Genomic DNA, 26,829 nt, shown 5'->3' with positions numbered 1-26,829 from the left:
CTCTTTTCTTAGGTAAAGTGTATTAAAAGTATCATAAGATCCATGAATGGGAAAGACTAGAGATTTATTCAAGAAGATTAGAGATACCAAGGGAACATTTCATGCAAAGATGGGCTCAATAAAGGACAGAAATGGTATGGACCTAATAGAAGCAGAAGATATTAAGAAGAGGTGGCAAGAATACACAGAAGAACTGTGCAAAAAAGATCTTCATGACCCAGATAATCACGATGGGGTGATCACTCACCTAGAGCCAGACATCCTGGAATGCGAAGTCAAGTGGGCTAAGGCCACTTGAAGGAAGCATTACTGTGAACAAACTAGTGGATATGATGGAATTCCAGTTGAGCTATTTCAAATCCTAAAGATGATGCTGTGAAAGTGCTGCACTCAATATGCCAGTAAATTTGGAAAACTCAGCAGTGGCCACAGGACTGGAAAAGGTCAGATTTCATTCCACTCCCAAAGAAAAGCAATGCCAAAGAATATTCAAACAACTGCACAATTGCACTCATCTCACAGGCTACTAAAGTAATGCTCAAAATTCTCTAAGCCAGGCTTCAATAGTACGTGAACCTTGAACTTCCAGATGTTCATGCTGGTTTTAGAAAAGGAAGAGGAACCAGAGATAAAATTGCCAACATCTGCTGGATCATCGAAGAAGCAAGATAGCTCCAGAAAAAGATCGATTTCTGCTTTATTGACTATGCCAAAGCCTTTGACTGTGTGGATCACAATAAACTGTGGAAAATTCTGAAAGAGATGGGAATACCAGACCATCTGACCTGCCTCCTGAGAAACCTACATGCAGGTCAGGAAGCAACAGTTAGAACTGGACATGGAACAACAGACTGGTTCCAAATAGGAAAAGGAATATGTCAAGGCTATATATTGTCAGCCTGCTTATTTAACTTACATGCAGAGTACATCCTGAGAAATGCTGGGCTGGATGAAGCAGAAGCTGGAATCAAGTTTGCCGGGAGAAATATCAATAACCTCAGATATGCAGATGACACCACCCTTATGGCAGAAAGTGAAGAAGAACTAAAGAGCCTCTTGATGAAAGTGAAAGTGGAGAGTGAGAAAGTTGGCTTAAAGATCAACATTCAGAAAACTAAGATGATGGCATCTGGTCCCATCACTTCATGGCAAATAGACAGGGAAACAGTGGAAACAGTGTCAGACTTTATTTTGGGGGGGACTCCAAAAATCACTGCAGATGGTGACTCAGCCATGAAATTAAAAGAGGCTTATTCCTTGAAAGGAAAGTTATGACCAACCTAGATAGCATATTAGAAAGCAGGGACATTACTTTGCCAACAAAGTTCCATCTAGTCAAGGCTTTGGTTTTTCCAGTAGTCATGTATGGTTGTGAGAGTTGGACTGTGAAGAAAGTTGAGCACTGAAGAATAGATTATTTTGAACTGTGGTGTTGAAGACTCTTGAGAGTCCCTTGTACACCTAGGAGATCCAACAAGTCCATCCTAAAGGAGATCAGTTCTGAGTCTTCATTGGAAGGACTGATGTTGAAGCTGAAACTCCAATACTTTGGGCACCTGATGTGAAGAGCTGACTCATTTGAAAAGACCCTGCTGCTGGGAAAGATTGAAGGCGGGAGGAGAAGGGGATGACAGAGGACAAGATGGTTGGATGGCATCACCAACTCCAGGAACATGGCTTTGAGTAAACTCTGGGAGTTGTTGATGGACAGGGAGGCCTCGTGTTTTGCAGTCCATGGGGTCACAAAGAGTCGGACACGACTGAGGGACTGAACTGAACTGAAGATCTGTGCTCATTAATAGCAGCAACACAGGCCCTTGCCATGCAGTGATAGCTGCAGGACGATTCAAATGTCTAAAAGCAGGAGATGCAAACAAATTGCATCTCTTGTGCTGACTGGAATGTCTAGGCAGTGACTGGGCACAGTCCTGGGGTGACTTGGATTCCTCTCTGGTCTGGGAGGGGAGGAACTTGCTGAGAAGTCCCTGTTCCCTGGGCAGGAAGCATGGCCTCAGATTCACTTAGTTCTCTGTGTTTAAAAGTGGATTTTTTCCACCAAAGATGTTTTATTGTTGATTTCTGATCTCCGCATTTTTGTTCCTGTTCTTCTTTTACTTCGTGTCTAAGCCTCTCTCTAGCTGCCTTCATCTTTTCAAATGTGTGATTCCCACCATGCTTGTTGTCTCCTTTTTTAAACTAACTGTCCCTAAATAGTCAGGGGTATGGATCTGAGAGTTGGACTTTGAAGCAAGTTGAGTGCCTGAAGAATTGATGCTTTTGAACTGTGGTGTTGGAGCAGACTCTTGAGAGTCCCTTGGACTGCAAGCAGATCCAACAAGTCCATTATAAAGGATATTAGTCCTGGGTGTCCTTTGGAAGGACTGATGCTAAAGCTGAAACTCCAATACTTTGGCTACCTCATGTAAAGAGTTGACTCATTGGAAAAGACCCTGATGCTGGGAGGGATTGGGGGCAGGAGGAGAAGGGGACGACAGAGAATGAGATGGCTGGATGGCATCACTGACTCGATGCACATGAGTTTGGGTGAACTCCGGGAGTTGGTGATGGACAGGGAGGCTTGGCGTGCTGCAATTCATGGGGTCACAAAGAGTTGGACACAACTGAGTGACTGAACTGAACCGAAATAATTTTTATCATGAAAACAAGGGCCTTGCACACAGTAGGTGCTCAGTTATTTCTATTTAAAATGAAGATTAAATTGTCTCTGTGAAAATGAATGATTTACTATGACCTCACAGCCCAAGAAGTCTATTTTTCTCTAAGTGATGAAGGCAGACCCATGGTCTTGGCACTGAATGACTCCCATAGGATTGTGAAAGATTTTAACTTCAAAGCACTAAAAGTTTTCAGTGACTTTTGCATCCAGTAAAATGTGTCTCTGAGGTTATCTTATTCACAGAGCAGCTTTAGGTTTTTCATTACCACCACTGGAAGTCAGTCTTTTTGGCTGCAGTTCTGATGTGGATACTTTCCTGCATAACCTGTTCTAGGTCTGCACTTCATGGCTCTAATGGCCATTTAGTTTCAGCTTTTTCATCAGAGTGAGTCCTGGAGAAAAATCCCGCCAGCACTTCAGGCACCTTTTTTGTCTGGAAGTGGGAATTTCTGTTCTAATGTACACACATTGAGTGTTGATGTCTTGGTGACACACTTACGCTGACATTGTATCTGATTCTGTGTAGACAAGGTATATAACATATACATTACTCTCCATGGCCCTTGGTCTTTTTAATCAATAGAAATTGATATATGCCAGATGAGAAATTCAAGCAAGGCTTTTTGAGGCTTATGCTGCATCACAAAGTATGAAAACAAAAAACTGATGCCCCGTTGACTCTGAGAAGGGCGAGCTGGTTCCTTAAGAGGGGTGAGGGTAGGGGAGGTTTGGTGGTTTGAGCTAGAGGGGTGACTTAAGTGGTTTGCCCACCATCTTGTAGGTGCCATGTGCCAAGATCACACACAGTTCCCTGCATTTGCTCCCGGCAGCTCAGAAATGGCAGTTGGCTTGTGGTGTTTTTGTATCTTACTGTTCGTAATTGCCTTTCCGTGTGTGCAGTTATGTTTAGTCCCTTACAATTTCTTTGTATTTTGTTGCTCAAGGAGATGTTTGTCCAGGTGTAAGCACTCCTATAAAGGACCCTGGGTCCCAGCCTCTCTCATAACACTCATAACATTTTTCTTGTTGCTGTGTTAGCTTTGACTATGTAAGGCTGTAGCCATGCTACAGTGGTTGGACTGATTTAAACAACCATATAGTCTGATTGTGTAAGACTCAGTCTTAGCTAGAGTTGGGACTATATAAGTGCATAAATGACATAGTGTCTCCCCTCTATGTAACTTAATATTCCTCTGGGGATTCAGAGGTAGGGAGGGCAGTACCAGCTGGGGATGTGCTGAGATGGTTCCCAGTAAGGTTAGTATTTGAGATGGGCCAGAAGGAAAGATGGGGTCAGGACTCAGGGTGTCTGAGTAGAGGTCATCTGGGGAGTGTGGGCTTTGATGCTGGTCAATCACTGGGGGCATTAAGTGTGGTGGACACTCTCGGAGGTGCTGTAGAGAGATCAGGAAGGAGTGTTGTGTTTGGGGTCAGTTTGCTGGTGTTGGGGAAATCTCGGCAAGGAATCAGAAAAAGAAAAGTATCAATGTTTGAAATGATTAATTAGTGAGTGAGATTCTGAAATTATATTGTTTTGAGAGGAAAGAAGAATTGCAAAAGAGATAAACTGTGGTAGAACAGATGAGAGCTCCCACATGGCTGACGATGGGAGAAGTGGTGTGGAGAGAGGACTAAGGCTTCAGTGGTTGACAGCCTGCAGAGAAGTCCTCAGACCACTGCCTGTTCATCTTGCCACCTGCTGGACACAGGTTTGGTGTGGACAGAAGTAGCTTTGCCTAGTATTAGGTTCTCTGTGAGCCTAGATGAGAAGAGGAGGGAATGAGAGGAGCAAGTCTCCCGCCAGCTGGTCTTTGAGAGAAATGCAAGGATCCTGTCTTTCTTTTCCTGCACAAGGGTTTTCATGTTCAGTTTTTACCAGTTTTTCTTTTGAAGTAGAAGTTTTGCAATTACATTTATGGCTCTGAGGCATGATAGGCGGGGTGTCAAGGACTTGAAGAGTCTTTATGTTGTTTAAGGTAGTAGATTACTATTTGTGTGTTGTTTTCTTTCTCAAACATCCTCACATGCTTGTTTCAGTTGGCCCTTTGTTGGTAAGAATTCAGTTTGCCTGTGGGTGCCAGAGTTACCCATTTAAAGCTGATTACACAGGTCATGTGTTTTTTCTCATGCAAGAATCCTTATAAAGTTCTATATGAGATTCCTGCTGCTACCATTACAAATCACCACAAACCAGGTGGGCTGAAACCACAGGAATGTATTGTTTAACCGTCCTGGAGGCTAGAAGTCTGAAACCAAGGTGTCAGGAGGGTCAGAATCCCTCAGAATTAGATAAGAGAGCATCCTTTCTTGCCTCTGTTAGCTTTGAGTGGTTACAGACAAATCTTGGCATTCCTTCACTTGTAAATGCCATCACTCTAGCCTCTGTCTCCATCATCAGGTAGCTTTGTGTGTGTGTGTGTGTGTTTGTGTATATCTGTCTCAGCATCTCTCTTAAGGACACTGATCATATTGGATTCAGAGCCCACCCTACTCCACTGTGATCTTACCTTAATTGATTACATCTACAACAACTGAATTTCCAAATAAAGTCACATTTTCAGGTAGTTGGGATTAGGACTTCAGCATATCTTTTTTTGTGGGGATATAATTTACCTGATAACAAGTCCCAAGGCTAGTGTGATTCTCCATGGTGTTAGGGACCCAGAATCTTTCTTGTTACTTCACCGCATGTGACCTTGATCCAGCTTGCAGCCTCCAACGCCCAGGTTTTAGGGTAGAGGAAGGTCCTGGTTATTGTTAGTTTGCACTGACCTGGCTTTAGTCACATGGCTACATCTATCTGCTCCAGAGGCTGGAGACAGAGGGCCTCTTTCAGGCTGCCATGTGTCAGCTAAAATCCAGAGTTTGTTAACCACTGAAGAATGAGAGCAGATTTTGAGCACCGCCAGTAGTCTCTGCAACATGTTCACAGTTTTGGGGACCTTGAAGAGTGGGAGTGGTATGAATTGTTTGTTCAGTATCTTTACCACTCTAGCTTTTCTCATAGAATTATGTTAAGGATTTGCAAGGCAAGAGGGAGTTTTCTTGTGTGTGTTTGTCCTATGTGAGACTTCCCTGGTGGCTCAGACTGTAAAGTGTCTGCTTACAATGCAGGAGACCTGGGTTCAATTCCTGGGTCAGGAAGATCTCCTAGAGAAGGAAATGGTAACCCACTCCAGTATTCTTGCCTGGAATATCCCATGGACAGAGGACCTTGGTAGGCTACAGTCCATGGGGTCGCAAAGAGTCGGACACGACTGAATGACTTCAGTTATTTTCACTTGTCCTGTGTAGCAGTTCATAGAACTTTGTTTTGTTCAGCTACATTGCATCAGTTAGCTGCTAAGTAGTGTAGAGAATAAGAAGTGGTAGGTGCAGCCATTCCTGCTGTGGAGGAGAGAGGGCATTGACTAAGGAGAAGAGACAGTGATTGTGAAAAGATGCTGGTAAAATATTTTTTAAGGTGTAGAAACTTAAGAGCATTTTCTTTTTAGAATGATGACTTAAGTGATAGTTAATGACAAGCAGTGATATGGATTTGACACACACGAGGGGGAAAGCAGAGTGTACAGGGTTTGCACTCAGAGTCTCTGTTGTTGGTCTTGTGTTCCCAGCCTGTCCTGTGCCACCTGCTTCCTAACGGCCTTCCTCTCTGTGTTCTAGCAGTGTTGCATGGTGCTTGGCACATGGTGGGATTCAGTTAGTATTTATGAAATAATTTCCTACCAGCTCACCTGTTTATTGTTGGTAACACAAAAGTAAAACAATAAAAATGTCCAGGTTCTAAATGTATAGGAGTTTGAAGCCATATTTTCTTCTTAGAGAGGAACCAGTACACTTGTTGAGAAAGTAACAAAGATAGCCTCATGGCCAGGAATTCTTATTTATTTATTATACACACACACACAGACACACACACATACATGCTCTATATAAGTGTGTATATGCTATGTTTTATATATATATATATATATATATATGCTATGTTTTATATATATATATATGCTATACTCTATTATATACTTAGTTGTACATATAATAATGATATATTACATACTATATACTATTTAATATTTCTCATGTGAACCAAGACCTAATAAAATACAGTTGTAAAATGATAGGTAGGTATAAATGATAGGTATAAAACTTTTTATTGCCAATTCCAGAGAAGCAGTTGTTTTGTTTGTGCTTTGTTCTTGCAGTATAAACAATCTATGTTTTGCTTTTTTTCTGTAGAACTTTTTGTTACTTGATGAGATAACACAGTGCTACCCTCTGCTGCCATCAGATGGTAAAACAATCGTGGATGTGCAAGCTTTTACAGCTTCTTGGGAAAAGGTAAGAAACTTTGCTTTCCAAAATTATGACTGCTAAAAGATAACTGTGACATAGATTTATTGGAGAATTTTGAGATTTTACATATACTGTAAAATGTGACTTGCTCATTTACTTAGAATATATTATAAAAATTCTCAGAATCAGGGATGAGATTTGCAATGAATGGAGATTAAGTGTAAAATCAGCCTGAGGCATTTGACATGTTACTCTTTTTCTCATTTTCAAGAGAGCTTTCAGTGTATTAGCACATGTTGAACTTAAAGTATATAAATTCTTCTTTTAATTTTTAGTTTATTTTTCATCATGTTTTATTACAGAGTATTAAATATAATTCCCTGTGCTATACAGTAGGATCACCTTAAACAAAAGATATAGAACACAAATAGCTTTTCTTGAAAACCCAGATCGAATATTTTGAGCTGAAGTGTGAAGTGTCAGTTGCTTCACTTGTCTCTGAGTCTTTGTGACTGCATGGACTGTAGCCCACCAGGCCCCTCTGTCCATGGGGATGGATGCCCACTCCAGCATTTCTGTTGTTGTTGTTGTTCAGTCGCTCAGTCATGTCCAAATCTGTGTGACTCCATAGACTGCAGCATGCAAGACTCCCTTGTGCATCACCAGCTCCAGGAGCTTGCTCAAACTCATGTCCATCGAGTCAGTGATGCCATCCAACCATCTCATCTTCTGTTGTCCCCTTCTTCTGCCTTCAGTCTTTCCCAGCATCAGGGTCTTTTCTAATGAGTCTACTCTTCGCATCAGGTGGCCGAAGTATTAGAGTTTCAGCTTCAGCGTCAGTCCTTCCAATGAATATGCAAGATTGATTTCCTTTAGGATTGACTTGTTTGATCTCCTTGCTGTTCAAGGGACTCTCAAGAGTCTTCTCTAACACCACAGTTCAAAAGCATCAATTCTTCAGTGCTCAGCCTTCTTTATGGTGAAAACTGTCACATCCATACATGACTACGGGAAAAACCATAGCTTTGACTAGATGGGCCTTTATCAGCAAAGTAATGTCTTTGCTTTTTAATACACAGTCTAGGTTTGTCATAGCTCTTGTGCCAAGGAGCAAGCATCTTTGAATTTCATGGCTGCAGTCCCTGTCTGAAGTGATTTTGGAGCACAAGAAAATAAAATCTGTCACTGTTTCCACTTTCTATTTGCCATGAAGTGATGGGACCAGATGCCATGATCTTAGTTGTTCGAATGTTGAGGTTTTTTTTTTTTTTTTCTGGAACTCTTGCTTTTTTTTTAAAATTTTATTTTATTTTTAAACTTTACATAATTGTATTAGTTTTGCCAAATATCAAAATGAATCCGCCACAGGTATACATGTGTTCCCCATCCTGAACCCTCCTCCCTCCTCCTTCCCCATACCATCCCTCTGGGTCATCCCAGTTCACTAGCCCCAAGCATCGAATGTTGAGTTTTAAGCCAACATTCACTCTTTTTCACTCTCCTCTTTCACCTTCATCAAGAGGCTCTTTAGTTCCTCTTAATTCTCTGCTATTAAGTGGCATCATCTGCATGTTTAAGATTATTGATATTCTATCAGAATTCTAGATTCCATTTTGTGATCATCTAGCCATTCTGCATCATGTAATCTGTATAAAAGATAAACAAGTAGGGTGACCATATACAGCTTTGATGAACTCCTTTCCTGATTTTGAACCAGTCTGTTGTTGCATGTCCAGTTCTAACTGTTGCTTCTTGACCTGCATTCAAGTTTCTCAGGAGGCAAGTAAGGTGGTCTGGTATTCCCATCTCTAGAAGAATTTTCCACAGTTTGTTGTGATCCACACAGTCAAAGGCTTTAGTCAATGAAGCAGAAGTAGATGTTTTTCTGGAATTATCTTGCTTTTCTGTGATCCAACAGATATCGGCAATTTGATCTCTGGTTCCTCTGCCTTTTCTAATTCCAGCTTATACATCTGAAAGTTCTCAGTTTACATACTGCTGAAGCCTAGCTTGAAGAATTTTGAGCAATACTTTGCTAGCACATGAAATGAGTGCAATTGTATGGTAGTTGGAAAAAAGAAGGAAACTTCCTAAAGTGAGCTAAAGCTACCTCAAATCCCCAAAGAGATAAAATCTGATGAAGAGGTCTCCAGGACACAATATCTTAAAATAGGAAAGAGAAAAATGTGGGTTATATTTTGCATATCAATTATGTTGATTATTGTTATATTTTCCACTTTCTAAAAAAATTGTTACGTTATTAAAATGGGTAAATTAAATTAAAAACTTTAATTTGTAGGCATCCGAGACCCCAAGCCTTCAAGGACTTTCCTTTACTGTAAGACCTGGTGAACTGTTAGCTGTGGTCGGACCTGTGGGAGCAGGAAAAGTAAGTTGATGATGTCTTTTGCTTGATGCAACACCACAGATCAGTCGCTCAGTCGTGTCTGACTCTTTGCGACCCCATGAATTGCAGCACGCCAGGCCTCCCTGTCCATCACCAACTCCCGGAGTTCACTCAGACTCATGTCCATTGAGTCAGTGATGCCATCCAGCTATCTCATCCTCTGTTGTGCCCTTATCCTTTTGCCCCCAATCCCTCCCAGCGTCAGAGTCTTTTCCAATGAGTCAACTCTTCGCCTGAGGTGGCCAAAGTACTGGAGGTTCAGCTTTAGCATCATTCCTTCCAAAGAAATCCCAGGGCTGATCTCCTTCAGAATGGACTGGTTGAATCTCCTTGCAGTCCAAGGGACCCTCAAGACTCTTCCCCAACACCACAGTTCAAAAGCATCAATTCTTCAGCACTCAGCCTTCTTCACAGTTCAACTCTCACATCCATACATGACCACAGGAAAAAACCATAGCCTTGACTAGATGAACCTTTGTTGGCAGAATAATGTCTCTGCTTTTGAATATGCTATCTAGGTTGGTCATAACTTTCCTTCCAAGGAGTAAGCATCTTTTAATTTCGTGGCTGCAGTCACCATCTGCAGTGATTTTGGAGCCCAGAAAAATAAAGTCTGACACTGTTTCCACTGTTTCCCTGTCTATTTCCCACGAAGTGACAGGACTGGATGCCATGATCTTCGTTTTCTGAATGTTGAGCTTTAAGCCAACTTTTTCACTCTCTACTTTCACCTTCATCAGGAGGCTTTTTAGTTCCTCTTCACGTTCTGCCATAAGGGTGGTGTCATCTGCATATCTGAGGTTATTGATATTTCTCCTGGAAATCTTGATTCCAGCTTGTGTTTCTTCCAGCCCAGAGTTTCTCATGATGTACTCTGCATATAAGTTAAATAAACAGGGTGACTATATACAGCCCTGATGTACTCCCTTTCCTATTTGGAACCAGTTTGTTGTTCCATGTCCAGTTCTAACTGTTGCTTCCTGACCTGCATACACATTTCTCAAGAGGCAGATCAGGTGGTCTGGTATTCCCATTTCTTTCAGAATTTTCCACAGTTTACTGTGATCCACACAGTCAAAGGCTTTGGCATAGTCAATAAAGCAGAAATAGATGTTTTTCTGGAAATCTCCTGCTTTTTCCATGTTCCAGCGGATGTTGGCAATTTGATCTCTGGTTCCTCTGCCTTTTCTAAATCCAGCTTGAACATCAGGCAGTTCACGGTTCACATATTGCTGAAGCCTGGCTTGGAGAATATTAAGCATTACCTTACTAGCGTGTGAGATGAGTGCAATTGTGAGGTAGTTTGAGCATTCTTTGGCATTGCCTTTCTTTGTGATTCGAATGAAAACTGACCTTTTCCAGTCCTGTGGCCACTGCTGTGTTTTCCAAATTTGCTGGCATATTGAGTGAAGCACTTTCACAGCGTCATCTTTCAGGACCTGGAACAGCTCAACTGGAATTCCATCACCTCCACTAGCTTTGTTCATAGTGATGCTTTCTAAGGCCCACTTGACTTCACATTCCTGGATGTCTGGCTCTAGCTCCTGTTAAATTCTCAGAATTGAGCCCACCAGATCTGTGTGTGACTCAGTTTGAGTTGAGGGTATCTAGAACAGTGTCTCTCTAGGTGTGTTCATGGAACATTCATTTTACAAGAATGTTTCATGGCGAAATAAATCTGGATAAACGCACACTATCTTTTTTTCCTTGGTGCTTCCCGTTTCCCAGTTAGGAACTGCCTGTGCGGAATTTGGATGTCTCGGTGAAGGAAAGTATTTATGTGACAGCTGTTCTGGATTAAATTAAATTAAATCAGACTTAAATTGAAGAAAGTGGGGGAAACCAATAGACCATTCAAGTATGACCTAAATCAAGTCTCTTATGGAAGTGGAAATGAGAACTAGATTTAAGGGACTAGATCTCACAGACAGAGTGCCTGATGAACTATGGATGGAGGTTCGTGACTTTGTACAGGAGACAAGGATCAAGACCATCCCCAAGAAAAAGAAGTGCAAAAAGGCAAAATGGCTGTCTGAGGAGGCCTTACAAATAGCTGTGAAAAGAAGAGAAGCAAAAAGCAAAGGAGAAAAGGAAAGATATACCCATTTGAATGCAGAGTTCCAAAGGATAGCAAGGAGAGATAAGAAAGCCATCCTAAGCAATCAATGGAAACAAATAGAGGAAAACAATAGAATGGGAAAGAATAGAGATCTCTTCAAGAAAATTAGAGATACTAAGGGAACATTTCATTCAAAGATGGTCACAATATAGGACAGAAATGGTAGGGAACTAACAGATGCAGAAGATATTAAGAAGAGTGGCAAGAATACACAGAAGAACTGTACAAAAAAGATCTTCACGATCCAGATAATCACAATAGTGTGATCACTCACCTAGAGCCAGACATAATGCAATGTGAAGTCAAGTGGGCCTTAGGAAGCATTATTACAAACAAAGCTAGTGACGGTTTTGGAATTCCAGTTGAGCTCTTTCAAATCCTGAAAGATAATGCTGTGAAAGTGCTGCACTCAATATGTCAGCAAATTTGGAAAACTCCGCAGTGGCCACAGGACTGGAAAAGGTCAGTTTTCATTCCAATCCCAAAGAAAGGCAATGCCAAAGAATGCTCAAACTACCGCACAATTGCACTCATCTCACACGCTAGTAAAGTAATGCTCAAAATTCTCCAAGCCAGGCTTCAGAAATACCTGAACCATAAACTTCCAGATGTTCAAGCTGGTTTTAGAAAAGGCAGAGGAAACAGAGATCAAATTGCCAACATGTGCTGGATCACTGAAAAAGCAAGAGAGTTCCAGTAAAATATCTACTTCTGCTTTATTTACTATGCCAAAGCCTTTGACTGTGTGGATCACAATAAACTGTGGAAAATTCTGAAAGAGATGAGAATACCAGACCACCTGACATGCCTCCTGAGAAACCTGTATCCAGGTCAGGAAGTAACAGTTAGAACTGGACATGGAACAACAGACTGGTTCCAAATCAGAAAAGGAGTACGTCAAGACTGTATATTGTCACCATGCTTATTTGTATGCAGAGTACATCATGAGAAATGTTGGGCTGGAAAAAGCACAAGCTGGAATCAAGATTGCTGGCAGAAATAGCAATAACCTCAGATACGCAGATGACACCACCCTTATTGCAGAAAGTGAAGAAGAACTAAAGAGCCTCTTGATGAAAGTGAAAGAGGAAAGTGAAAAGTTGGCTTAAAACTCAACATTCAGAAAACTAAGATCATGGCATCCAGTCCTATCACTTCAAGGGAAATAGACAGGGAAACAGTGGAAACAGTGGCTGACTTTATTTTTTTGGGCTCCAAAATCACTGCAGATCGTGATTGCAGCCATGAAATTAAAAGATGCTTACTCCTTGGTAAGAAAATTATGACCAACCTAGACAGCAGATTAAAAAGCAGAGACATTACTTTGTCAATAAAGGTCCGTCTAGTCAAGGCTATGGTTTTTCCAGTGGCCATGTATGGATGTGAGAATTGGACTATAAAGAAAGCTGAGCACTGAAGAATTGATGCTTTTGAACTGTGGTGTTGGAGAAGACTCTTGAGAGTCCCTTGAACTGCAAGGAGGTCCAACCAGTCCATCCTAAAGGAGATCAGTCCTGGGTGTTCATTGGAAGGACTGATGTTGAAGCTGAAACTCCAATACTTTGGCCACCTGATGGAAAAAGCTGACTCTTTGGAAAAGACCCTGATGCTGGGAAAGATTGAAGGCAGGAGGAGAAGGGGATGACAGAGGATGAGATGGTTGGATGGCATCACTGACTCAGTGGACATCAGTTTGGGTAAACTCTGGGAATTGGTGATGGACAGGCAGGCCTGATGTGCTGCGGTTCATGGGGTTACAAAAAATCAGACATGACTGAGCAACTGAACTGATACTGTTCAGGATAGACAGAGACAATGGGGACTTCTTTTCATCTTTGTGGCCCTTCCAGGATATCTGGAGATCATAAAGGCTCTTCCCGGAATCTTTGAGCATTTCCTCCTATGACTTGACATGATCCCATCAGTGCATGTGTAGTGAATGTGCAGCCATGTGCTGGAGATAAAGGTACAGAAGTGAGAAAGACCCTGACTGTCTGCCTTTCAGAGACAATCAGGTTGTGGGTTGAGACAGATATGCAGTCATATTATTTCAGCCCAGTGTCATGAGCACTCTGATGGTGTGGATACACACACGCCACATCTGTGTGATGTTGAAGATTGAAAGGCAAGGTGCACATACCCTTGGTCTGAAACAACAAAATTCAGAAACCTAATGTGAGGTGTGGGCTTCCCTGGTGGCTCAGTGGTAAAATAATCCCCTGCTAATGCAGGAGACACAGGTTCGGTCCCTGGTCTGTGAAGTTCCCACTTCCCAGTTGTGGAGCAACTAATCCCATGCACCACAACTGTTGGGCCTCTGCTCTGGGGCCTGGAAGTGCAAGAACTGAGCCCACGGGCCACAACTGCTGAAGCCTGCCTGCTAGAGCCTCAACAAGAAAACCCCCATGCACTGCAGTGATGACCCAGTGCAAGCAAAAATAAATAAAATTAGAATTGTGGTATGGCAGAAACTGACACAACATCGTTAAAAAGTAAATGAAAAAGATAAAAGAACTAAAAATAAATACAATTATTTTTTAAAATGTGGGATGTGTACATGAAAGGGTGTTGATTTTCTCTGTCATGGACTTTTGCTCTGCAGACACAACTTACTTGAGAGTTCTTTCAGTTGGCTATATTCTTCACACATAGCTTTTTAAGAACAAGTGTTTGTCAAGTAAAGGATACCAGATGCAGGAACAATTGCACTGAACATCATATATATCAAATACACATCCTGCTGGGCTCTGCTAGAGAAGGATGTTGCTGCTGCTGCTGCTGCTTCTAAGTTGCTTCAGTCGTGTCCAAATCTGTGCGACCTCATAGACGGCAACCCACCAGTCTCCCCCTTTCCTGGGATTCTCCAGGCAAGAAAACTGGAGTGGGTTGCCATTTCCTTCTCCAATGCATGAAAGTGAAAAGTGAAAGTGAAGTTGCTTAGTCATGTCCAACTCTTAGCGACCCCATGGACTGCAGCCTATCAGGCTCCTCCGTCCATGGAGTTTTTCAGGCAAGAGTACTGGAGTGGGTTGCCATTGCCTTCTCCAAGAGAAGGATGTTAAACATTCTCAATTATTCTTTGCTGAGTAGAATTTCACCTGGGGGGATACTCGGGCAGAGTAGATTGTTTATACTATTAATATATTCCTTATCCATCGTTTTCATTGACCATGAGTGTTATTTTCACTTTTTGTTTGTTTGTTTTGGTCTCAACTGTGAGAGCTGTACTTTATCCTGTTGAAGGAAAGGGTTCTATCACGTATCAAGCGCCAGAGTGGGGTCAGCTGTGCTGTGGGGCGTGTTCCATCCTGAGTGCACCCTGTTCACGTGTGTGTGTTGCCATCTGTTTCAGTCGTCACTACTGAACGCTCTGCTGGGGGAGCTTCCCCCAAGCCAGGGACAGGTCAGCGTGCATGGGAGGATCGCATATGTTTCTCAGCAGCCCTGGGTGTTTCCAGGGACTGTAAAGAGTAACATTTTATTTGGGAAGAAATATAAAGAAGACAGATATGAAGAAGTAATAAGGGCTTGTGCATTGGAAGAGGTGAGTAATGACTTCTGAGTTGCATATACTTGAATTTCATTTTTTTTAAAATATAAATTTATTTATTTTAATTGGAAGATAATTACTTTACAATATTTTATTGGTTTTGCCATACATCAACATGAATCCGCCACGGGTATTCACGTGTTCCCCATCCCGAACCACCCTCCCACCTCCCTCCCTATACCATCCCTCTGGGTCATCTCAGTGCACCAGCCCCAAGCAACGAGTATCATGCATCAAACCTGGACTGGAGATTCATTTCATATATGACATTATACATGTTTCAATGCCATTCTCCCAAATCATCCCACTCTCTCCCTCTCCCACAGAGTCCAAAAGACTGTTCTATACATCTGTGTCTCTTTTGCTGTCTCGCATACAGGGTTATCGTTACCATCTTTCTAAATTCCATATATATGCATTAGCATATTGTATTGGTGTTTTTCTTTCTGGCTCACTTCACTCTGTATGATAGGCTCCAGTTTCATCCACCTCATTAGAACTGATTCAAATGTATTCTTTTTAATGGCTGTGTAATACTCCATTGTGTATATGTACCATGGCTTTCTTATCCATTCATCTGCTGATGGACATCTAGGTTGCTTCCATGTTCTGGCTATTATAAACAGTGCTGCGATGAACATTGGGGTACACGTGTCTCTTTCCCTTCTGGTTTCCTCAGTGTGTATGCCCAGCAGTGGGATTGCTGGGTCATAAGGCAGTTCTATTTCCAGTTTTTTAAGGAATCTCCACAGTGTTCTCCATAGTGGCTGTACTAGTTTGCATTGCCACCAACAGTGTAAGAGTGTTCCCTGTGATAGTGGTTTACACTACAAGGTTTGTTAAAAGTTCTTTTTAAAAAATAAATTTTTGAATGTTGCTTAACATTTAAGTTGGTCTTTTGGATAAATCAGCTGCTGCTAAGTCACTTCAGTCATGTCCAACTCTGTGTGACCCCATGAACTTCAGCCTACCAGGCTCCTCCATCCATGGTATTTTCCAGGCAACAGTACTGGAGTGGGGTGCCATTGCCTTATCCGGATGAATCAGCAGGCTTACATAAATAAGCATATGTATTTACATATGCTGTTGTTTTAATTCTTATAGGTTAGTAACACAGAATATATTATCTGAAGGGGGGATTGTTTTATTCTGTGAAGTTTTCATTCACTTTCAACATTTTTTAATGGAAAGTTATAAATATTTATAAAAAAGAGAGCATGGTGTAATGAACCCTCATGTACCCACCCCCAGCTTCACCCAGAATCAGCTGGTGGCCAGTCTTGCTGCATCTCTACCCCTGCCAGCCCCACCCCAACCCCAGAGTATTGTGGAGCCGATCCTAGACCTCAGATCAGTTCATCTGTAAACATTTAATTATTTTTCTCTAAAAGATAGGAAAGCTTTGGGGAAAAAATCACTACTTTATTTCATCTGAAATATACCTCAAATTCCTGAGTATCACCCACCTGCTAGTCTGTGTTTACCTGCTGCTGATCATCTCACTGAGAAATCTTCACCACTGTTGGAACGCACACAAGGTCTGCCCCTTGCACTTGGCTGATGCCTCCTTGGTCCCATTTAGTCTGTGAGGTTTTCTCACCACTTCATTTTTGACTTGTAATTTATTATTTAAGGAAACCAGAATGGTTTAAAATTTCTTTTTAATACTGCATCATTTCACTGAGGGAGATTGTTTTCAGAAATGGCACTGAGTTTCACAGAGAACGGTAAGATGAAAGGTTTCACTGGATTTTGGGAATTAAATAAGATTAGTGAGTAAACGATGAGACCTAAACTTAAGTGATAGGAGAATACAATTGACAAAAGCAAGGAAAAAGAGTAAATAATGTTAAATACTATGTTACTCTCTTGGGTTGTAAAAAACCAGTGAATAATATCATTAAAGGTCTCCCCCTGGGGTCTCTTCAGTGCAGTCTGGACATCTGACTGCTCTTTTGTACTGTGAAGAAAAGACAGGGACAGATTTTCAAAGGTGTGGTATTGAAGGCTCCAGACCTGCTTTGTGAGGAAATCGTGATTCTCCTGGAACAAGGGCTTGAACATCACAGGTTGCATCAGGTGTGTGTGTTCATGCTAAATCAGTTCTGTTGTGTCCAGCTCTGTGGCCCTATGAACTGTAGCTTGCCAGACTCCTCTGTCCATGGGATTCTCCAGGCAAGAATACTGGAGTGGGTTGCCATTTCCCTCCCCAGGGGATCATCCCAACCCAGGGATCAATCCTGAGTCTCTGTCTCCTGCATTGGTGGGTGGGTTCTTTACCACCAGCGCCACCTGGGAAGCCCTGCATCAGGTGAGCAGCATTTCACAATGATGTGGACACACAGAATTGCTTGTTTAATGGGCTCGCTTCTTTACTCCAGGTTCTTGTTCATGGGTGACTGTACATTTGCAGAAATGATATCAGGTTAGCAGGAATAAGCTAGATTTTTATTAAATGGTCTAGATACTATATATGGAGAAGGCAATAGCAACCCACTCCAGTACTCTTGCCTGGAAAATCCCATGGACGGAGGAGCCTGGTGGGCTGCAATCCATGGGGTTGCTACGGGTTGGGCACAACTGAGTGACTTCACTTTCACTTTTCACTTTCATGCATTGGAGAAGGAAATGGCAATCCAGTGTTCTTGCCTGGAGAATCCCAGGGACGGGGGAGACTGATGGGCTGCCGTCTATGGGGTCGCACAGAGTCAGACACGACTGAAGGGACTTAGAAGCAGATACCATATAAGAAGGGAAAGCAAATGCAGAACAGTGAGAACAGTAGCTCCCATTAATTCATAGTCTCCGTGCAAATCATTTTTCTGCCTTTCACACATGTGCATGCACACACCTAAAAAGGTTTATGAGTTATTCATTCTTTATGAGTATCTTCAATATTCCCATCTTCATCTTACAGTTAGTAAAACTGAGACCAGGACAGATGAGACACCTCATCTCTACATTTGTAGCTCAAGTTCAGATCCTCGGGACCAATGCTTTGCTGCAGGCTCATGGGGTGACTGGACCACTAATGTAGGCAGTGTTCTGGGGCTTCACCCAATGGGGCATGTGTGCAGCACAGACTGGGATGCACAGCAGTTCTTCTGTACATGATTTGACGTCTATAAGCATGGACTGCTCTTACGTTCTGCTGCATAGTTGGGACATGGAGTTGGGGTCCCTTGTGCCCATTCCTTCCTTGGCAGGAAGGGAGGCCCAGCATGGAGAAGTAGCGGAGAGGAGAGTTCTGGCCCCGGGTTCATCACTTGCCTGCTGTCACTCTGGACATGTCCTGTTACCTGCCTGGACCTCTGACATTTCTGCAGTAAAATGAGGACATTGGGTCAGAGGGTTTAGTTGCTGCTCTGAAATGTCATCTATGACTCTGATTAACAAGAGGTTAGCAAGGTCTTTATGACACCTGGGAATTAGTAAGTTATGAGAGCATCTGCTTATCTCCTTTTGGATTCCAGGTCTCAGTGGATGGACTTAAGGCAGGCACAGGAAATACTGGCGTCCTGTAGACACAGAGACGGCATAGACAGTGCGGTAGAAAAGGCTTGGCCTTTGGAGAGAAACAGTCCGGGGTAGTGACTCCAGGTGTTTGTCTCAATTTCCTTTCTTATTAAATGGGGGAGGGGGGATAACTGTATAAATTACAGAAAATGCCTGTGAAATGTAAACAAACCAGGGTTTCAGTAAGTGCTGGCCATTGTTGCTATTTCTAACCTTTTTCTCTCCATCCATCTATCCATGCATATAAATATAATAAAGATTTCTCCTTACTCTCACCTCCCCAAATCCTGGAGGAAAAGCCATAAAAAAGCAACATCTATTTATTTATTAAAATGTTATTTATTTTAATTGGAGGATTATTACAATATTGTGATGATTTTTACCATACATCAACATGAATTTGCCATGGGTATACATATCTCCCCCATCCTGAAACCATCTCCCACCTCTCTACCCACCGTATCCCTCTGGGTTTTCCCAGAGTACTGACTTTGGGTGCCCTACTTCATGCATCAAACTTGCACTGGTCATCTATTTTACACATGTTAATGTGTATGTTTCAAGCTATTCTCTCAAATCATCCCACTTTCACCTTCTTCCACTGAGTCCAAAAGTCTGTTCTTTACATCAGTCACCTTTGCTGCCTTGCATGTAAGATCATCATTACCGTCTTTCTAAAAGCAACATTTTTTATATAACATATGTTAAAAACAACTAGATGTATTATACTAGATCTTATTGAAGTAATCGTTTAAGTTCATTAAGCTGAAAACTTTTCTGTAACAAAATAGTGAGACATGAAGTAATCACACTGGCAGTATCAATTCAGGTTGATGACATCAACTCCATGGTCTAGGAGTCAGAAGGTTCAGGAATTGAGTCCCAGTTTCTCTGTTGATCAGGTGTGTGGGTTTGACTGTTTGATCCTTACAAGACTGTTACTTCATCTGTAAAATGGAGATAATAAGACTATCAACCTCATGAGGTTGTTTTGGGGATGAAATGTGGTTGTGATTTTAAAGCACCTGCTTGCTAAGGACATAACAAGCACTCAGTAAGTATTAGAATAGTTTTGAAGATAAACTAGTTTTTAACTATAAGCTCAGTCAGTTTCTGGTAAAATTATATCCATAAAATATGACATGTAAGAAAGAAGGTATTTGAGTATTAACTTCCATTGTTTGAGTTGGTATTTCTGTAGGTGCTCTGCTGCTGCTGCTGCTAAGTCACTTCAGTTGTGTCCGACTCTGTGTGACCCCATGGATGGCAGCCCACCAGGCTCCCCCATCCCTGGGATTCTCTAGGCAAGAACACTGGAGTGGGTTGCCATTTCCCTCTCGAATGCATGAAAGTGAAAAGTGAAAGTGAAGTTGCTCAGTCATGTCTGACTCTTAGTGACCCCATGGACTGCAGCCTACCAGGCTTCCCCGTCCATGAGATTTTCCAGTCAAGAGTACTGGAGTGCTCTACACACAGTATATTATATAAATCAACAATAATATTCTGTTACCATAATATAAGCAATATTGTGTGCAACATTTGTCTCCATGTTATCTTTAAGGCTTTTGAAAATGTTTAGTGAACACATATTTAAAGGTATCAAATTGATAAATTCTAGTTTAATATTTTTCTACATAGATCACTTACTTGGCCATAGGATAGTAAGTTTATTGACACTTACATGTCTAAGTGTAGAGGCCTTCAAGTCTTGAATTACTTAAGTGTTGTCTTCATTTCAAACATATCTTCAGTCACCACCTGGGCAGCATGATGTGAAAGAGTGGAAGACTCTGAACTGACATGAACTCATTCAAACTCCAGCTCTTCTGTTTAAAAGCTGACTGCCCTCAGACCAGTGATGTGGTCAGAGTTTCTCAGTTTCTTCATCTGTGAAATGGGGCCAACACTTACTGTGAAGCTTGCTGTGAGGATTAGAGATAATCAGCATCAGGTTCCAGAACAGAGCTTGGTACACAGATCTTACCCCCCAAGAGCTGTGAGAAGCCATGTGCATGTGTACAAATGATGGAGCAGAATAAGACGGGTCCTTCACGAGAAATGAGAGATGTAAACAGAACCCAGCAGGAAGAGAGACGAGTCCAGGATGGTTCCATGGGAGAGTGTGCTTGGGATGAGCCTGGAAAGATGGGCAGGATGCTGACAGGCCGTGAGAGGAGGGGCAATTCCACAAGGAAGAAAAGCTGTGAAGGAAGGCGGGTTCCTGCTGCTTGACTCTTATGTCCAGCCCTCCTCTGCAAGGGCCTCATGTCCAGCCCACGTTAACCATTTCAGCAGTCTGCTCCATGGTGCTTCTACTGTAAGTCTCCATCATCGCTGAAGGGCCCTTGATGTGCTTCTGGACAGATGGCATCAAACCAGCATCACCATTTCCTAGTTTACCTCTAGTGTGGTGTGTCTGCTGTTCAGTGAGAATTGGTTAAATTTTGGGGCTTCCCTGGTGGCTCAGACAGTAAAGAATCTGTCTGCAATGCAGGAAGACCTAGGTTCACTCCCTGGGTTGGAAAGATCCCCTGAAGAAGAAAATGGAAACCCACTCCAGTATTCTTGCCTGGAGAAGTCCATAGACAGAGGAGCCTGGTAGGCTATAGTCCATGGGATCACATAATTGGACTCGACTGACTAGCACTTACTTACTTACTTACTTAACTTAGAGGTAACAAATATGAATAAGAACACTTTGCTGTCAGTGGAAGGAACTATAATATATGCCCAACTAAGGCTTTTCCCTTTGATCTAATCAGAATGTGGCAGCTGAGAAATCAACTGTACTTGCTTTTACTTCAAATCCTCCAAAATGTTTTTCCCCTTGGTGGCTTGTTCATATATAATTTGCAGAGTCAACAACACACTCAAAGTGTTACTACCAGACTCAGAGATAGTTTCTCATGTCCTGGAAAGAGAGGCTGTGAGTGCTTTTTTTCTAGAATGTGGTTGTTGCTGCTGCTAAGTCGCGTTAGTCATGTCCGACTCTGTGCGACCCCACAGACGGCAGCACACCAGGCTCCGCCGTCCCTGGGATTCTTCAGGCAAGACCAGTGGAGTGGGTTGCCATTTCCTTCTCTAATGCATGAAAGGGAAAAGTGAAAGTGAAGTCGATCAGTCGTGTCTGACTCTTCTCGGGTCCCCATGGACTGTAGCCCACCAGGCTCCTCCGTCCATGGGATTTTCCAGGCAAGAGTACTGCAGTGGGGTGCCATTGCCTTCTCTGGAATGTGGTTAAAATTGCTGTATTACAATGTGGTGCTTTTTAAAGAAGAAAACCATTTGAACGACATGAAATCAAAGCAGAAAAATTAAGCAGAACAGTTTGTAAGGACTGTGAACAGTGAAAGAGAGGCCAAGTAATTCTGTGTGTGTGCTTGAGGCTGAGAACTTAACACAAAGCTCATTTTTTTTTTTCAATGAAAACACAAAGCAAGAGATAGTATTAATTTCTGAGGTCAAGAAAGAAAGAATGTGAGGTAATTATAAATTATCACATCAGAACATTTGTTGCCTTTCATCAGATGCCCCTCTATTAAGATTTGAGTGAGTATGTGTCTGTGTTTTTGTGGTTGTCAGGGAGGGTTACGATGCAGTCTCTTTCTTCCATGGTGGTCATGTGCTTTGTATGTTATGATTCACGCTGTAAACAGGGTCCTACTGTTGGCTTGGTGAGAAAATAGGGATCAGTCACCAAGAGCAAGTTATAATCAACTCATGTCGTTTTTTCATTTGTGGAGGTGTTCACACGCTTCCTGAGATTCTCACAGCATCCTTGAATTCAGGGGCTCTGGTATCTGCAGCACATTCTATAGAAGAGGAAAATGAGACTCAGGGAGGTCAAAGGACTTGTTCATCATGGTGGCATCGGTGTGCTACTTGCTTTCTCTCCAAATTTGCTACAGTAGAGACAGAGAAGTGAGGGCTTCACCTGCAGAAAGGTACTGCTGTGCATCCTAGGTTGATGCCTCAGCAGTTCAGTGATAAAAACTCCAAACTCTGTCTATGACAGAATGTGCCAATTGACAATTATAGCAACCTAAGACTTCTAATATAATACCATGTAACTTAAGTCTAAGGCAGAGGAACCAGAGCTCAAATTCCCAACATCTGTTGGATCATAGAAAAAGCAAGAGAATTCCATAAAAGCATCTACTTCTGCCTCATTGATATGATAAAGCCTTTCACTGTGTGGATCACAACAAAGGGTGGAAAATTCCTAAAAGAGATGGGAATACCAGACCACCTTACCGGCCACCTACGAAACCTGCATGGAGGTCAAGAAGCAACAGCTAGAACTGGACATGGAACAACAGACTGATTCCAAATTAGGAAAGGAATACATCAAAGCTGTATATTGTCACCCTGCTTATTTAACTTACATGCACAGTACACCATGTGAAATGCCAGACTGGATGAAGCACAAGCTGGAATAAAGATTGCTGGGAGAAATATCAATAACCTCAGATATGCAGATGATATCACCCTTATAACAGAAAGCGAAGGGGTACTAAAGAGCCTCTTGATGAAGGTGAAAGAGGAGAATGATAAAGTTGGCTTAAAACTCAACATTCAAAAAATGAATATCATGGCATCTGGTTCCACCACTTCATGGCAATAGATGAGGAAACAATGGAAACAGTGACAGACTTTATTTTCTTGGGCTCCAACATCACTGCAGATGGTGACTGCAGTCATGAAATTAAAAACGTTTGCTCCTTGGAAGAAAAACTATGACAAACCTAGACAGCATATTAAAAGGCAGAACCATTACTTTACTAACAAAGGTCAATATAGTCAAAGGTATGGCTTTTCTAGTAGTCATGTATGGATGTGAGAGTTGGACCATAAAGAAAGCTGAGTGCAGAAGAACAGATGCTTTTGAACTGTGGTGTTGGAGAAGACACTTGAGAGTCCCTTGGACTGCAAGGAGATCAAACCAGTCAATCATAAAGGAAATCAACCCTGTATATTTATTAAAAGGACTGATGCTGAAGCTCCAGTGCTTTGACCACCTGATGGGAAGAACCAACTCGTTTCCTAATGATGATGCTGATGCTGAAAAGCTGACCCTGATGCTGAAAAAGATTGAATACAGGAGGAGAAGGGGATGACAAAGGACAAGCTGGCTGGATGGTATCCATGATTCAGTGGGCATGAGTTTGAACAAGCTCCAGGAGATGGTAAAGGACAAGGAAGCCTGGAGTGCTCCATTCCTTGCGATCACAAAGAGTCAGTTCAGTTCAGTCGCTCAGTCGTGTCCGACTCTTTACGACCCCATGAATCACAGCATGCCAGGCCTCCCTGTCCATCACCAACTCCCGGAGTTCACTCAGACTCACGTCCATCGAGTCAGTGATGCCATCCAGCCATCTCATCCTCTGTCGTCCCCTTCTCCTCCTGCCCCCAATCCCTCCCAGTATCAGAGTGTTTTCCAATGAGTCAACTCTTCGCATCAGGTGGCCAAAGTACTGGAGGTTCAGCTTTAGCATCATTCCTTCCAAAGAACACCCAGGGCTGATCTCCTTCAGAATGGACTGGTTGGATCTCCTTGCAGTCCAAGGGACTCTCAAGAGTCTTCTCCAACACCACAGTTCAAAAGCATCACAAAGAGTCAGACACAATTAAACGAGTGAACAACTACTTAAGCCTGATTTCTATCTTGTCAGTTTGGGAATGTTCTCGTCATCTATTCTTTTTTTTTCTCCATGGTACTTTGGGGAAAATAGGCTGATTTGTCTATTAACTTAGTAAATGATATTCAAATGTAACTTTTCATTGATTACCAGATCCTCAAGTTACAACTTTATTTCCTTCTTAGTTTTGAGTTTTCCTGCTTTCACAGACAATCATCTACTTAATCCAGCTGATATGCTGGGTGTCCTTTGAGCACACCTTTTCTTTCCTTTTGATTGTCCTGCCCAGCTTGCTCTTTCTGCTCCCATTTCTTGTACAGACCTTATCTGTCACTCACTTTAAGTATTATTGTGAAGACTAGCGTCAGGTGTTATCCCTTCTTTGAAAGTGGGAAGCTGAGGCAGAGATCAGCAAAATGTCTTTTTAAGAGACACTCATTCCTTTATAAAAACAAGTCCTGTGCCTTCACCTCCTGAGCCACCAGCTCTCACACCTGTGTCTCTAGCACAGACCTTCACACCTGCATGTACAACTGCACCGTGACACCACTGGGAGGTCATGTCAGGTTGTCCATGAGCGAAGTTCCCTAAACCGACATCCACCACCTTCCCTGACTCAGTAAATGGAGACCCTGTCCTTCCCCTTCCTCATCCCAAACACCACAATCTCCTCTGCTCTTACAGCCACACCCATCCTGTCAGCCGGCCTTTCGGACTCTGCCTTCAACATGTGCCTGGAGTGTGACCCCATCTCTCCATTCCCACTCTGGTCCTGACCACTGTCATCTCTCATCTTGATTATTCTGGTAGCCTCCTCACTTGTATCCACCCTCATCCTTCCCCACTTACTGTCTGTTTTCTGTAAAGCACAGGAGTGATTTCTTAAAACCTCAAACCAGATCTGTCCCCCTCCTCCTCTTACTGGAGTGCCCCCAGGCTCCTCCTGCTCTGTCTCCACCCTCACCCCCTCATTCTCACTCCACTCTCTTGCCTGCTTGTCCTGAACCCCTTGGGCATCTCCCTGTGGCCCCTGCACCCGCCCCTCCCTCTGTGAGGAGCAGCCTCTCCGGGTCTGCCTGAGCTCCCTCCTCCAGATATGCTCACACCCCCTCTGAGCAGAGCCCTCACATCCCAGTGTGAACTCACTTCCCTCCTTCACTCTCCATCCCCCTGAGCCGGCTTCCTTTTCCTTCCTCTCCTCAGTACTTGTGCTCAGGTTAATTTTCCATATCATCTGTCTTCCATCACGGAAATAAACCCTAGAACCTTTGTTTCTTCACAACTGAGTTCACTGTGCCCAGAGCAATGCCTGTCATACAGTAAGTCCTCAGTAAATATCTGTTAAAATGGTCAAACGCATAGATGCTGTGCAAAACTACAGAATGAAAACAAATAAAATACACTGATAGGTTGTTGTTTTTTGTTTTTTTTTAATATTCAAGGTCACAGTTTAGTTACTCTGACTTATACCCACTGCTCTAGCTTCCCAGGTAGCTTGGTGGGAAAGAATCTACCTGCAAGTGCAGGAGACACAGGAGACACTGATTCGATCCCTGGGTCAGGAAGATCTCCTGGAGGAGGAAACAGCAAACCACTCCAGTGTCATTGCCTGGAGAATCCCATGGACAGAAGAGCCTGACAAGCCCTAGTCCATGGGGTTACAAAGAGTTGAATACGACTTAGCAGCTGAGCATGTATGAACATTAATCAAATTCTTGTATGAGGAACTAATGCTAAAAGCGTAAGATGGTAGTAGAGGACAATTTATATCTTTTTCTTTCCCCCCTTTTCTATCTGTATAGGATTTACAGCTTTTGAAGGAAGGAGATCTAACTGAGATAGGAGAAAGAGGAACCCCACTGAGTGAGGGACAGAAAGCCCGGGTCAACCTCGCCAGGTAAATGGGGTTTCAGTTGCCATCCACCCCTCGTCCTCTGCGGCTCCTAGTGGACATGAGCACGCAGACCCCGCTCACCGGGTGGGGCTGTGTGAAGCAGGGTCTTGGTCCTTTCCCTGGGCTTATAGAAGAAACTTGAAGTTGTTAGACACCATTATGATTCAGCGATGAGACCCAGGGAATATGAAGTGTCCTCTCCTGATGTCTCTCTATGTTTTCTAGAGCCGTGTATCAGGATGCAGACATCTACCTCCTCGACGATCCGCTCAGCGCAGTGGATGCAGTAGTCAGCAGGCACTTATTCGAACAGTGAGTTTGCTCCTGTTTTCTATCGTTTCTTCTTTCCAAGAGCCCTGTAGAGATGAAGGAAGAGAGCTCAGGCAGGTCTTTGTGCTCCAGGAGACTCAGCTCCCTCTGCCCTGGTGTCCCTCCCTCCCCTCCCTTCCATCCACAGAAGATCCATTATAGAGAAATCTTGCATCATGATGAGGTCAGGACAGGAAAATACAGCAGGTGCTTCCAGTGTGTGGGGGCCAGTGGGGTCTGTGCTTTAGGGAGTGACAGATGGCAGTTTCCTTCCTGCTACTTGCAGTTGATTACCAGACACTCTGGGTGGATCCAGATGTCAGGAATAAGATGATGTAGGGTTTTTAAATCAGAGAGTGAGACTCTTATAACCTGGTACTTGGCTGCCAGTTTTTTTCCTCTATCATTTGCTTAAGGCGTGTTAG

The 26,829-nt window shown here is 42.8% G+C and overlaps 1 protein-coding gene across 3 annotated transcripts in view; it reads left to right on the top strand.

The window, feature by feature from the left end:
• LOC113888431 (multidrug resistance-associated protein 4-like) overlaps positions 1 to 26,829 on the top strand; it is a 155,739-nt gene that overhangs the window by 12,202 nt on the left and 116,708 nt on the right. For 2 of the 3 annotated variants that reach the window (XM_027535557.1, XM_027535555.1), the window contains 5 exons: positions 6,914 to 7,015; positions 9,270 to 9,359; positions 14,849 to 15,040; positions 26,004 to 26,098; positions 26,321 to 26,407. In XM_027535557.1, the coding sequence (XP_027391358.1) occupies positions 6,914 to 7,015; positions 9,270 to 9,359; positions 14,849 to 15,040; positions 26,004 to 26,098; positions 26,321 to 26,407 (566 nt within the window). The remainder of the gene's footprint in view (positions 1 to 6,913; positions 7,016 to 9,269; positions 9,360 to 14,848; positions 15,041 to 26,003; positions 26,099 to 26,320; positions 26,408 to 26,829) is intronic. The other variant, XM_027535558.1, reaches the window with a different exon arrangement.

Source organism: Bos indicus x Bos taurus, unplaced genomic scaffold (assembly GCF_003369695.1).
Source record: "Bos indicus x Bos taurus breed Angus x Brahman F1 hybrid unplaced genomic scaffold, Bos_hybrid_MaternalHap_v2.0 SuperScaffold_100126, whole genome shotgun sequence".
Taxonomy (NCBI): Eukaryota; Metazoa; Chordata; class Mammalia; order Artiodactyla; family Bovidae; genus Bos; species Bos indicus x Bos taurus.
The sequence above is the reverse complement of the archived record's forward strand: the minus strand, read 5'-3'. Positions and strand labels throughout refer to the sequence as shown.